The following is a 14974-nucleotide window of genomic DNA, read 5'->3' as shown; positions in this document are numbered from 1 at the left end:
GGGAATTTAAATGTCTGAACTTTCCAGCCCCACGGCAATGCCTGGACAGACATCTGCTCCTACATCAGACCTCCAGAGAGCCCTGATTCCCCCCTGAAGGACGCGTGTATCCAGACCACCTGACAGCCATTCTCCTGACTGCCAGACCTCTGACTAATAACTGTCCTGGACCAATCCTAGGGCTAAGAATGCAGGACTGATAATTCTCAAGAACGTGCTTTTTTTTTTTCTGTAAGAACTCTTAGCTTTTCTTTTTTCTTCAGAACACTCTGGGTGATGCCTCATTGTGTTTGCAGTTTGAACGCCCTAAGAACCTTGAATAAATCTTTATCATTAATTTCTAGCAAAGCCTCCAGACTCTGAGTTCATTCGACATGTGCATCCCCTGTGTCCCTGGGCCCAGGGTCCCTTTGTAGTCACACCTATCACACTGCACAAGTGTTGATGTCTGTTTCTTCCCCCCGCCCCAGTCATGTCCCCCACCCTCCAATTAGACTGGAGGCCCCTGAGGCTAAACTTTGTCTTATTCATTTTTGCATCTTCTCAGTGTCAAGCACACGGGTTTCTTAAGAAACAAGTGCTCCAAAATATTTAATAAATATTTACGTAATATTTAATTATGTACATATAAATTACATAAGCAAATAACATACAATTATATAAATATATTTATATTACATACTTATAATAATTCCATAATACTTAATAACTATTTTATCTTCTTTAACTGTTATCACTGTGGCTAACCCAGAGTAAAAAGCTTCTCATGTGCCCTGCATCCATTTATAAGAGGACCTAAGCTTATACTTGGAATGTTCTTCAGATTCTTTGACCTGGCTTTCTGGATCTTAATACCTGACATGGCTTCTGAAAGGAGGGGGAAGCCCAAACCTTTCACTGTGTACCAGTACAAACCCACCCTTGACTGGAAGCCCCAAAACATTTTTCCCCTGAAGTGTGTGCCTGTTCCTGGCAGCCCCGTACACACACAGGATTCCGGTCTTTCAGAACACTTGCCTGTGTGACCCTACAAAGCTGGTACAGGCAGGAAGTGACTACTATGTCCACTGACAGATGAGAAAATCGGCTCCCAGAGGTGGCTTGTCCAAGATCATGGTTTGAGTGTGTGCTGAGTTGTCACTAGGATCCAGGGGCCCAGACCTTTCCTCCCCGTCTCTCACCTGTCTCCAGCCTGAGCTAACAGGAGGAAACTTCACAGCAGCCACGAGGAAGCAGAGCCAATGAGCCATAACATGGGTGAGTGGAAACTCACAGTGATTGCGTGATAAACCGAGTTCAAGACAAACCTGGCCAAATAGCTTCAGTGCACTGAAAGCTTCCCCCTTTCTTCTAATTTTAAATCCCTCTGGCCTGATGCGAGCATCTGTGGTTAGGGGGTGTAGCTGCTACAGTGTGGTCCGAGGCCAGAACGGAAAGATGAGTACTTACTTGACTTTTCTTCTTTGATGGTATATTCGAGCACCTCAGACGAGCTGTCTTTCAGGGAAGGGAAGTGGACACAGAGGACCAGGTGCTTCAAGCTGCTGTCCTGGCGGACCAGGAACGTCTGTGACAGAAGAAGAGGGGGAATGAATCAAAGACTAGGGAGGCAGTTAGAAATACAACAGTGAGATGGAAGGCATTTGGAATGTTCTAGAAACAAGGAGGCAGGATGGGCGGTCGGTCAAGCATCCCTCAGGAGAACTGGGGATTCTGTCCCAACAGCCATATGTCACCTGGCCTATGTCCCCTGGCTCCCGAGTCTCAATTTCTCATTTGCCCACGGAGGGGGTACAACTAAATCAATGTTTCCCAAAGAATTCTGTGTTGTAGACAGAGTTTGGCCAGGGGCGTTTACAGTGCAGATTCCCGTGTCCCAGCTCCAAGGTGCTGGTTAGGTTGCTGGGGACGGGGGAGGGGGCAGTCTGGCATCAGCTGAACCTGATGCAGGTGGAGTTCCAGGGCCCACACTTAGAACAGCCCCGCCGTTCAGGAGTGAGGTTGAATTTCAACTCACACTCCACGGATGCTCTAGTGGAGGCTGATGGAAACAGTCACAGGTATTAGTTGATTCATATTTTTCCCCCAGGGAAATAAAAATAGCTACTAATTAATATAGCTCTTTCTCTGTGACAAGAACTGTTATGAGTACTATGCAGATATATTCACTTGCTCCATCCTCCCCGTAATGCTCCGACGTGAGTTTTGTTGTTATCCCCACTTTACAGATAAAGAAACTGAGATACTCTCTGATCCTAACATGACCCCCCTCCTCAGGTTGCTGTGTGTGATGACGCCTGAGTAAATCCCAGTATGGGCTTGGCCCACAGGACAGCTGGGAAGGGCAGAGCTGGCATTTGGCCCCAGATGCTGGTGTCCATGCCATAGAGCTCCAGCCCACGCAGCCTCTCCCTGCACCACAAGTGCCACCCTGCGAGGGCCCTGTCCTCTCTTCTTCTGTGGATTTAGTTGAGTCTGATAGGACGACGCCCCTGGGCCTCGAGGACACATCTCTGCTCTAGTAACCAAGCATTACCCCAAGTCTAAACCAGAGCTGGCGTATTTACAGACCCTTCACTTCTACTTCTCCTGCTCTGTCAGTGTTCTGTTCAGTGAAGGGGGCTGTGACTCCAGTTTTCACAGTCACAGTGGCCCCCAGGGACAGTGCCCTTCCACCACCACCACGGGGAGGAGCTGCCTGCTTCCTTTCACGAACCGGTTTTAAAATGTCCTTTTTATAGTCTCCCCTGGCCTTACCCAAGCTCATCCCTCCTTCCAGGTGATAGATACCTTCTGGAATCTCCCCAGCATCTGGGGGCACAGCTTCCCCTGGGGAAGGGGAGGGGGTGAGGGGGTGTCCCTCAGCCAGGGAAGGGTCACTCCTCCCCTCCACCCACGTCCCTGCCCTGGAATCTAAGCTTCTCCCACGAGGCCCCAAGCACCTGGGCTAGAGTTTGGGGACATCCTGAGGACATGGGGCCAAAGGTGAGGGGCTGTGAAGGAGCACTGAGATGGCACGTCCTCCTTTCCCCACTGAGGCCCACTGTCCTACCATCCCTCTGGGGAGGCTCCACATTCTCTGCCATTGTTACTGATTACTATTATTTTTCTCATATTGCTTTCTTATTACGCTCATTAATACAATGTTGTTATTCTAATTGCTAATGAAACATGATGGCATCATTATGACACTAACAGCTAACACGTATCGCCTCCCTGGTCTGCCCCCAGCCCTAACACCAGTTCCTTAGAGTCCATGATCATACTTAATGAGGGTGGCACTATTATTATCCCCATTTTGCAGAGGAGGAAACTGAGGTAGAGGAGGTAAGTCATGCCCAAGGTGGTGTCGGAGAACTGTTGTCAGAAGGATAGAGAGTGCGTGACTCGGTACATGTGGGTGAGTGTGTGTGAGTGCATTCTGGGCTGCTCCCAGGGCCTTCCTACTGGAGCTCGTGGGAGCAGGGCACAGGGAGGGAAGCCTGAGCCAGGGTGGTGCCCCTAGGAAGATGGACCGCAAATGTGGACCTTTGACCCTGACCCAGAGTAGAGCTGAGGCTGGTGCCCTTCTGAACTGAAAACAAACTAGGGGTTTCTGTCCTTGTAGGGAAAGTGCTCCCGTTACACAGGTGTATTGTCAGGGGACATGTGCCCAGGTCACTTGTTCAGAAGCACAGGGACACGGCAGAGCTGCCTCGCTCCATCCGTGAGTGTCAGGAATGGCACAAGAAGGAAAGCTGTGTTTTTCAAAGTGTGGCTCATGACCCATTAGTGCAAATGCCACCAACCTTTCTTTTTTCAAAATAAAATACAGTCATAGAAAATAGAAGATAATAAGAATGTCTTTAAGAAGGATGGGCTTTTTGTAAGAGAGAGAGAGAGAGAGAGAGAAAAAGAGAGAGGGAGGGAGAGGGGAGGAGAGAGAGAGAGAGAGAGAGAGAGAGAGAGAGAGAGAGAGAGAGAGAGGGGGGGGGAGGGAGAGGGGAGGAGAGAGAGAGAGAGAGAGAGAGAGAGAGAGAGAGAGAGAGAGAGAGAGACACCAACGGAGGGCCAGGGCCACAGGACCACATGCATTTCTTACTCGACTGACGGTTACCTTCTTCCTTGACTATTTAGATGCTCACTGATCCATTGAGCTCTCCCTAGGGTGACTGCAATGACAAATCACGCAGACAACTGGGACCCCCCTCGATGCCACCCTGCCATCTAATTGGCTCTTTCACACCCAGCACATAACTTTCTGGATTTCTTCACTCTGCTGAGACGTGGACCCTGTTCTCTACGCTCAAGTTCCACTGAGAGAAAGAAGACCAGAGTGCTCAGACAGGAACTCCCAACTGGGGGACAGTCACAATCTGTATTTCTCCTCGGGCTCTTGGAGGATGCTGAGCGGCCGGTTATGAGCTCTGCGGCCCTGTGTAATTCCATAGCTTTCCTGGGACTCAGTGTTGTGATCTGTAAATGGGGTTAATAACACCTAAGAGCACCGAGCAGAAACAAGAAACAAAACCAAAGGCCTTGGGAGAGGTCACTAAAGGTGTTGGGAGAGGTCACCTCAAAAACTGTTCCGATGAAGCAAACGGCAGGAACGAAGGCATGTAGTGACCCCTGCAGAGCATTCTAGGTTATGGTGAATCTCCGTGCTTAAACGCGGCCAGTGCAGCCAGGGTCAGTGCCAGGCGGAACAGCACCTGTGAGCTGTCTGTATGCCCCTCTCCCTCCACCCCCACAGGGGGTTCCCTGGAGGTTATACGGTTGTTGCAGGCGAGTGCACAGGGCACTGAAGCGATGAGTGAGCCACCCGGAACTCTTTTTCCCACACCCTTGGGGGTGCCACGTGTAAATTCACCAAGCCTCCCTAGTTACTCTTTCTATCCCCTGCAGCTAACTTTTTAGAGCTGCAGTGGGACTCAAATCCCAGGTCTGGTACTTACTAGCTGTGGGTCCACGGGCAAGTTACTTTCACTTCTTTGGCTCTCAGTTTCCTCACCTAAGCATGAGAATAATCACATCCATCTTTCAGGGTTGCTGTGAGAATTGCTAATTGTGCATATAAAGTGCCAGGCACAGGTGTGCACTTAAATAAAATAATGACGATGATATTTATTATTATAGACTGCTAGCATTTATTGAGCACTAAACCGCACGCTAAGATTTTTATGTGCATAATCTCATTTGAGAAATAAATAATAATTATTAATAAGATTATTATTAGGTATCTTTAGCCAAACAAAGAGATAGGAAAAAGGACTCAAAGACCACTCACTCTGTGGTGGATTAAAAATGGCCACAAATTCTTCGCAGCTTCTCCCACCCAGAGGTAGCGTCTATTTCCCCACACCTGAAAGGGTGGCCTTGAGACTTGCTTTGACCAAAAGAATGCAGCAAAAGCGATACTGTGGAATGCTGAGCCTGTAGGTCCTAAGAGCACGTCAACGTCCGTGCTCACCCTTTTGGACCATAACCGTCATGTGAAGACGCCCGGGCGAGCCTGCTGGAGCCGAGTGGCCTGGCCAATAGCCAGCACCAACCGCCAGACATGTGAGTGAGGCCATCTCAGGCCAGCCAGCTCCAGTCACACTGCCAGATGACTGCAGTTACATGACTGACCCTAGGAGACCAGCAGGGGAAGTGCTCAGCAGAATGCAGCCCAAATTGCTGACCCACAGAATCGTGAGCCAATCAAACGGGGACTGTTTTAAGCCACTGAACTTTAGAGTGGTGTGCTATGCAATAGTAGGTAATGATATAGTCATGCGGTATATAGACGTGAGGCCTCATCCTTTGGGCCCCCCCTCTTCTCTTCCTTCTATGAGGCACTGCTGAGGGACCCCACAGCTTGAGGGGTGGTGGAATGGAGTTTGAAAGCCAGTGATGTGTCCAGCTCCTCACTCCAGCCAAAGAAAGACCCACAGATGCAAAAAGACCTCCTGAGGTCCATCACCTGTTAGTGGCTGAGCCAGGACAGGATTGCAAGGCCAGTGGCCTTCAGGACAGGGCTGTGACCACTACAGTACCTGGCCTGCAACCCAAGCAACCTGCCGAGTGTCAACTATGCACGTTCTTTATGCCAGGTACCAGGCAGAGGTTTCAGATACCTGGCAGTAACTTCCTCCCTGGGGTTGGGGCTATTTTACCCTCTGCACGAATGAGAAAACAGTGTGAGGAGGGGACTGGCAAAAAGACAGGGAAAGGGGAAGTTCCAGAGAGCCGGGCGTTGGGGCTTTTCCATGAAGGACTTTAGCAGGTGGGCTCTGGAGCCTGCCTCTGAGTTCAGTTCTTAGCTGTGGGGCCTCTTTGGGGCTGCTTCGTCCTCTGCAAAATGGGATCCTAACAGCCCCTGCCTGTGACAGTCAGTACGAGCTAGCTCCCCAGGACCAGCCCCTCCCTTTCCTTGCTAACTGAGCCCAATTCTGACCTGGGTGCATTGTATCCTGTCTCAGGAGATGAATCACGTTTGATCAAAGCCAAACACAGCTATTCTGTTTCCATTTGTCATTCACCCCCTTGCCCAGCCTCTCTCACAGTTAGGGGTGGCCCATTAGACACCTAGAAGAACATGTGTTCCCTGACAAAAAGGCTGAGCCTAGAAGGAGAAAGCCTTCTGCTTTGGAATGGGTGAGATGGCTGGAGCTGCAGCTGCCATTTGGTTACAATGAGGTGACAAACCTGAGGACCAAAAGCCAACACCTTAAAGATGGGGGAAAGAACCGGGGTCCTCAAGATATCACTGAGCTAATAAACTAGCTTTGGACCCCAACCTCCAGATTTCTCGTCAGGTAAACAATAACAGCCTCAGAAGAGGCTACTGTGTTTGGGTTTGTTGTTACTTGAAGCAAAAAGCATTCCCAGCTGACCCAGTGCCTCAAAGGATTACTAAAAAAACTGCACAGGTGACTTCGGTAGAGTCCCTGCTGTATAATGAGCACTCAATATCTGGTGCCTCCCTTCCCTACCTCAGGTGCCCCCCCTACCTGCCTCAGAGTCCCCTCCTGTATGGAGGCAGCACTCCTACCTTCAACGGTTCGTGGGTGACTTCCTGAGTCAGAAAGGCAACATGGTGGGGCAGCGGGAGCTCTGGACAGGAAAAGACACCCTCATTCGCAGCTCCAGACTTCAGGCCTCAGCTCTGAATGAAACATTAGCTCAAGCTGAGCAGTGGGGGGACATGAGGTAACAAGTGCAGGCACTGGGGCCTTCTTTGTCCGTCGCTAGGACACTCACCTGTGGGCAACCCGGGATTATGACGAATGGAGCCGTTCACTTCATGCCCACAACGGGACCCTCCACCTGCCACTGTTCCTGAAAGCCTTCCCCGACTAGCCAGACCACCGACACACCTTGCTTTGCCCCCATGTCCTCACGCAACCTCTTTCCTCTCTGGGAACAAGCGTCATCTGGTGCTTCGTTGAGCTGACGTCTGAGTCAGTCTGCTCCTTCTGTTCCCTCTTTTTCTCTCCCCCTTTTGGCAGCTCTCCCAATGCACTGGATTAGGAACTCTCAGAAAGTGGAAGAATCCTCTTTCCCCAATTGGACAACCTGATGGAGGCATGCCCATACGGAGGGTCCAATCTTCACCCCCAAAAGCAACAGTCATAGCGGGCAGAGCATTTGCTATGAGGGGGACAGATGGTGTCCTTCCTAGTTCTGACCTTGGTTTGCAATGTCCCTTGGCGATTCACTTCTCTCTGAGCTGGCTTTTCCAGTCTAGTGGGGGAGGGGTCTGAAAGTCCCAGGACTCCTTCCTTCTAGAAGATACTCTCCCAGCATCAGTGCCCTGGGGTCTTTCCCAGATCCAAGAGGCTTGCACAAAGGTTAGTTTCATGGATAAATTATTGCAACCCACGAGTCTGGAACAACTGGTCACGGGAGCCTCTCCCTGTCTACCTTCAGCCAGTGTGGGTTTTGGAAAGACCAACTGATTTCAGTAATCACCGGGACAGAATGTGCTTAGGGAGAGAAGCATGCCGCTACTGCACTCCAAATAAATATATGAAAACCCAAAACTAAATACACTATAAATGTGTAGTTGTTTTTTTGTTTGTTTTAACTGGATAGTTTTGTTTTCACTATCCGTTTTTGGCCTGGACAATCTAGAGCTGTCTGCTTTTCCACTTTTGTTATTTTAGGATATTTTTCCAGTTGCTTGGGGAAAATTTCCAATCATGCCCATTAGGGCAGGAACACAAGTGGCTGGTTCTCCCCAGAGGCCACAAGTGCAGGGGCTGCTATGACTGCGGAGCTCGCTGGTCCAGGGGCTGGAGTTCACTCTGGACACATGTGGCCCACCTTCCCATTACCTATACTGAAGTTATACCGTGGCGTGGAGGAGTTTCTCTATCCTGGCTGCACATCAGAAACACCCAGGGAGCTTTTAAAACCTACTGATGCCTCAGCCCCACTCCAAACCAAGCAAATCAGCATTTCTGGGGACGAGGCCAAGACATCGTGTTTGTGCAAAGCCCTCAAAGGCAGGCAGTTGGTGAGCTCAAATCACACTCTGCCACAAGTAGCTGTATCACTCAGGGCAGGCTCCTCACCAGCAGAGTTGCTGAGTTCCCTCACTTGCAAAGAGAGAGCCTGCCCCAGTCTGTGGGGCTGTTAGAAAGAGGAGAGGTGATATTCGGCACACAGCCGACCTGCAAGAACTGCTGACTGCACTGGCCACAGCACCCCAAAGGGGCAAAAGAGGGGCGTCATGGATGCTTTCGCCAAACTGATACGGAATGGAACTGGTATTCCTTGGGCTTACACCTGGGGAAGGTGCCTGGAACCACCGACAGGGCTGGTCCACATCAAAACTCAGCATCCTACAACTCTTGAGCTAACCGCTTCCCACCCCACCCCCACTACAAAAAGCAATCTTAATTTTAGAAGAAGTTTCTTTCATTAAAAACCACCTTTTGGTCTAGAAGCAGTGACATTCCAGTAGCAATGAACACAGTGTACCCAGATCATGGTTTATAACCTAAAGCATAAAAGAAATACCCACGAGTCCATATTGATATAAGTTCCATATTGATATAAGTAAATGACTGAGTAAATAAATAAAAGAGGGAGAAGAGACAGATTTCTTGTGCAGAAGAATTCCACCTAATTTAGGTAGATACTCGATCGAAGAGGTAGAATATGACAGTCCACCCTCTAAGTGTGGGCTATGCTCAGTGACTTTCTGCCGAAGGGACAGTATGGAAAGGGGGGAAGGAGTGACTTCCCAGTGGAGAAACTGACAAAGATGACCTTAGCCAGGTGATCAAGGTCAATGTCAACAGGGATGAGTCCTGTTGACAGTATGTACCTTTGACATGATGTGATGAGGATGGCACTTCACCTCTGTGGTCGCCCTCCCCAAAACCTATAACCCCAGTCTAACCATCTGAACAATCCCAATTGAGGGACATTCTACAAAATACCTGACCAGTACTCCTCAAAACTGTCAGGGTCATCAAAAACAAGGTCTGAGAAACCGTCACAGCCACGTGACATGATGGGAAGGAGACAGAATGATTAAACGTGACATGGTGCCCTGGAACAGAAAAAGGACATTTAGGTAAAAGCTAAGGAAATCTGAATAAAGTACGGGCTTTAGGTGACACTAATGTACCAACATTGGTTCATTAATTGTGACACATGTGCCTTACTAATGTTAGATGTTAACCACAGGAGGAATTGGGTGAGGCACGTGCACGGAACTGACTGTACTCTCTTTGCAACTTTTTGTAAATCTAAAACTTCTAAAGTAAACAAAGAACCACTGTTTGGGTATCGAATGAAGAAAGGCGGCTTTTCGATTGCCTCGTTTCTAGATACACACAGAGCAAAAATGGGCCAATATGTTCCCAACACCTTATCAGAGAAGCAGGCTGCAGGGAGTGGTCGAGGGGGTGGGACATGGTCAAGGTCATATAGATATTTAGGACAAAGGGGCTGGATCCCTGACCACGGGCCCTGGACACGATGAAGCACTGTCTCTCACTGGTGTCAGGAGGGGTGGGTTCAGGTGATCTTGGAAGACCTTATGAGCTCTCACAGCAAGGGGGCCGCCCATAGTGTCTATATCATTAAAAAAAAACACAGTGAAACCATTGCACTGGCAGAATTTCAGACAGTTCTGAGGGCGTGACATGCAGCAAGGACCCCTCCGCCCCCAGCATCCCTGATCACACCAGGCAGACTACTCTTACACACTGTGTGACTTCAGGCAAGTGGATTAACTTCTCTGTGCCTGCATTTCCTTATCTGGAGATAGGGACACTAATAACACCCACCAGAGAGAAACCACTCTGAGGATCAATACAATCATGAAAAGAGCAACTTTGGGTAAAAGTTGGTCAATCTTTTAATCAGAGCATGAGCTTCGGGCTTTATTTCTGCTTGAAAATACAAATGCTCATGGGGAGAAGTGGGGTGTAAGGGCAGGGAACATAACAAGAGGCGGACCTGTTCCAATTCTGCTGTCCTCGGGGCTGACCCAGACCCTGAGGCCTGTGGAGAATAAGCATTTTCCTTGTAGAACCACTATTGTTATCTTGAGTTGGGCTTATCTTAAACTTTTCGAAGAGAGGACTGAACCCTTTGACAGAGCGTGTACGCTTATGCGGGGCCCAGCTTGCCGCAGAGACGCCCTTCCCTTCGGCCTGGACGGGCCCCCATTATCTGGTCCACCGCCCATCTACACATGTACTCAGGACACACCCTTCCTGCTGAAGAACAGAGGTCCAGAAAGTGGTCATCCTGCAGCATCAAAACCTTGCACTTGGGCCTGCTTTTGAGCTGCATCCTCCCAGGAAGGCTGGGAAAGTGATGGGTGTCCTTGGAACCTAACAGGGAGTGGGCGGTGGCCCAGGGGCCCCAGGCCTGGGAATGCTAAATGGAATACCTGCTGGCGAGAGTCCCTATTTGATTTTCTGTTTTATTCATCATCTGCTCTGAAGGCCTCAGGAAGTTCAAAACTGAAAACCTTTTGGTGGGATACGTAGCAGATCTTGTGTTCTTGAGGACTACAGCCTCCCTGCTTTCCTTTCTCACTTCTGTCCAGCATATTTTTCTTTGCAATGTACACATATGTGCATCACTTTTATAATTACACAAATTAACTGTAATTTTTTTGTTGTTGTTAAAGGAAGCAGCACGTAAGAAAAAATGCTTGGGGGCTGGAGTGGGGGGATGAGCTAGGACTCATCTTCCTTACCTACCTGTCCTTTCATCTCCCCATGTAATGCTTCCACTATCGGGAGGAAAGTACTATTAATGGCCCCATTTCAAAGTGAGAAAAGTGATTCTCAAAAGTTTTGACCCATCATCTGGCTCTTCTTTTCATATGTCAAACAAGGGGGTGTGAAATGATTTCTCAGGGCCCCTCTGGTCCTGATACTAATACCAGGATGCCTGGCTGAGTTCTTGATGTGTCAGCCCAGCCTCAGGTGCGCAAATGCCCAGAGAGCCCACACCAGCCACACATCCATCCCCCTGCTTTTCAGTGCACACACCTGCTCTCCAAAGCAGAAACCAGCCGGCCCCCCAGTCCCCTGCTCCTGCATTCTGGAAAAAACGCCCTGGTTGAAACCTAGTAAACCTAAGAAACGAAAGCTAATGGACAGCTGCTGCTTCCGTGCCAACCCCACCCCAGCAGCTCCTGGCAGCTGTACCAGGACCCCGACTCACCCCGGCCGCCTCCCGGTGCAGGATCCTGGTCACCTCCGCCTGGCCCAGTCCCAGCTGCAGCCACACTGGGCACGTTTTGATGAGCTTCTCCAAGACGCTGATGCCACGCCGAGGAAGGCAGTTCTTTGGAGTGACTGGCAGACAGGGCCCCATGCCATCTTCCTCCTCCTCTTCCTCTCCCTCTCTTTTGTCAACGTCTGGAATTGGACTAAGAACAGAATCAAATGATCAGCCCGCCCTGCAGCCCTATAGAGAGGGATTTACAACCATTTGTACACATGTTGTCGTGCGGGGGACCCTGCTTGCTGCGCCATTTGTCGTGCGGGGGACCCTGCTTGCTGCGCCATTTGTCATGCAGGGGACCCTGCTCGCTGCGCCATTTGTCGTGCGGGGGACCCTGCTTGCTGCGCCATTTGTCATGCAGGGGACCCTGCTCGCTGCGCCATTTGCCGCAGGGAGGCCTGCGGGGTCTCTGCTCCCGCTCCCCATACAAGAACGCAGGACATGGTGAGGCCAAAAAGGAACACCCACGGAGCCATAGGTAGGGGAGTCATACCACTACGGTCTCACTGGAGGCTGGGTTCACTGGACGTGCGACCTGCTGTCCGTTTTGTCTGCAACCCACCGACGACTCTCTTTCACTCTCCTCCACTCTCCTCGGCTCTCCTTCGTAGCCGCAGCAGTTATATTAGTGGCCAATGGCTCACTGGTTACAGCTGACGGCCAACTAGCCACAGCTGATGGCCATGCAATCACAGTTGATGGCCATTTACTACCCGAGCCAGCACCTGTCCACGTGAGGCCGAGAGCCTGGAAACTACTTTCTGGGGCTCTGCCCCCACACATGTCTATACCTGCGTGACTACGACCCACGTCAAGATAGAGAACTGTGCTGTCCTGTACTGTATTGCGTACTTAAAATAGGAGGTCTGAATTCAGCCATGCTGTAAGTGTAATACACACACAGGATTTCAAAGACTTGATGTGAAAAAAAAGGCCGTGAAATAGGTCATTAGTAATATCTTACATGGATCCCATGTTGAAATGGTAATAATATATTGGCTTCAATAAAACGTTATTGAAATTAATTTCACCTGTTTCTTTTTTAAATGTAGCTATAGAAAATTAAAAACCACACATGTGGCTTGTATTATATTTCTATTAGACCACAGACACAGTGTTTGCTGGAAGGAGCTGCCTGGGGGAGGGATGAGCCAGGATGAGCCCCATTAAAGGAACAGAAAGGTGGAACCACCTCCTGGGGGAGGGGAGAGGCTGGGACGTGCTGGATTAAACTGGCCCAGCAGAGCTGTGTGGTTATGCAGCTGGTTTTGCAGAGACCTGACTAGAGATGTGCTGTGAGGAGGGACATGTCGATGTCAGCACTAAAATCCTTCCTCTGACGCCCCCACTCTCAAACGCTCTGAGAAGCCCTCCCTCTCACAGAAGGTGTGTGCACGTGGGTACTCATGGATTCCCCGCTGGGTCCACACACAAGGCCGTGCCAGGTTACCAAGACAACAGGAGTGTCCCGGGCAGTTGCAGGCACCATGAGGCTGGAAGGGGCAGTAGGGCAGCCCCATGGATGCCCACAGCCTGTGGAATTGGGCCTGTGGGTCTCATTTGGAGCTCAAGGCGGGGGCAACCCACCTGATGCTGATATAACCTCTTCCTAGGCCCTGAGGTACGGTCACTACATCGCCTCTGGGAAAGAATTAAACCACTGGAGGCCAAAACTACCCAGAAAATAAGCACTCTGGGGCCCATTAGGTTCCACTAACCACCCTTAAAAACCAAAACTATCTTCTGGCACTAAAAGGCTTTATGATCATTCTTAGGTCTCCTGGCTTGGCCTGGGGCCTCCCTCAGGGGCCAATTAGGACTCTAATGGCATCTGGGTAAGACGGATCAGGTCCCACCTCCTCTGCCACTAACTAGGCTTAGACCTTGGCAAGTCCGTTCCCTCTGAGGGTCTCCGTTTCCTCATCTGTGCAATAGGCAGGGGGTGGCCTGCCTATTTGCTGGGTGGCCCTAGTTGGGACCCGGGCTTTTGGGACAAAGCTCCTCATTTTCTCCTGTAGAACCAAAGCTATGATCAAATAAATAGACTCTGGGAAGATGAGGTGGTTTGCCTCACATTCCTTCATACTATGAATATTTTCTGAGGTCTTGCAGGCGCCAGATGTTGTTCTAGGCACCGGGTTAGATCTGAGGACAGAGTGGTTAAAAAAAAAAAAAAGAAAAGAAAAACCAAAACCAAAAAAATAACATCTAGGGGAGGAGTCCCATGATGGACAAGGTGAATGGGTCACCTAGAGTGTGTTAGATGGTGCTGAGAGCTGGCGAAGGGAAGAGATTCCAGAGACAGAGAACAGCAAAGCCCTTGAGTTATTGGTCCAAGAGAAACCTTGAGGAAGTCTGGGGGGTGCCAGGGTGAGAGTGGGAGGATGTGTGGTCAGAGAGGGGCAGGCCAGGGGTCCCTGTAAGGATTCTGGAGCCTTAAAATGGGCAAAAGATTTGAAGATTCCTCAAGGAAGGAGACATACATACAGCCAATTAGCAGGTGAAAGGGTACTTACCACGATTAGTCATTAGGGAAATGCAAATTAAAACCACAATGAGCTACCACGACCCAACCACTAGCATGGCTAAAATTAAAAGCCTGCCCGCATCACATGGCAGAGGATGGAAACAATCAGAACTCCTGTGCATTTGTGGTGAGACTATAAATTGGTACGACCACTTGGGAAAAGAGCAGCTTTTTATAGACCTAAACATACACCTACCCTATGACCCAGCCATTCCACGCCTAGGCATATACCTAAGAGAAATGTGTGTGTCCACAAAAAGACCCATACATGAATGTTCATAGCAGTTTAGCTCATAATAGCCCCAAACTGGTCCAGGGATCCATCAATAGGAGAATGGACAAACAGACAGCGGTACATCCATCACACAATGGAATAGGAGCAATAAATAGGAACTATGACACACAGAACCACATGGATGAACCTCAAACACATGCTGAATGAGAGAAGCCAGATCTAAAAAAATCGTATACTGTATGAACCCATTTATATGAAGTGCAAGTAATACACTTAGACATGTGTATTGACATTTTATCATATGTAATTTTATCAGAATAATGAAAAAGAACCATAAATAAACACTGAACTACAGTTAATGATACAACATATTCAGGAGGCACCTGAAAACTTTCTTTGAAATGCATTAAAAAAGATAAGGTGGATTCACAGATGGATAGAGGGAAAGATAGGTATGTAATAAAGCAAATATATAAAAACATTAA

At 49.3% G+C, this 14974-nt stretch overlaps 1 protein-coding gene across 1 annotated transcript in view; it reads right to left on the bottom strand.

Moving 5' to 3' along the window:
* The window catches only part of RIN3 (Ras and Rab interactor 3), a 112060-nt gene that overhangs the window by 67524 nt on the left and 29562 nt on the right, over positions 1-14974 (bottom strand). The window contains exons 2-3 of the mRNA XM_019745336.3: positions 11665-11872; positions 1450-1567 (exon numbers count right to left, since the gene is read on the bottom strand). Of these exons, the coding sequence (XP_019600895.3) occupies positions 1450-1567; positions 11665-11872 (326 nt within the window). The remainder of the gene's footprint in view (positions 1-1449; positions 1568-11664; positions 11873-14974) is intronic.

Source organism: Rhinolophus sinicus, chromosome 3, assembly GCF_057876585.1.
Source record: "Rhinolophus sinicus isolate RSI-liver-muscle chromosome 3, RSI-T2T, whole genome shotgun sequence".
NCBI classification, from domain to species: Eukaryota; Metazoa; Chordata; class Mammalia; order Chiroptera; family Rhinolophidae; genus Rhinolophus; species Rhinolophus sinicus.
This window is presented reverse-complemented; position numbering and strand designations above follow the sequence as displayed.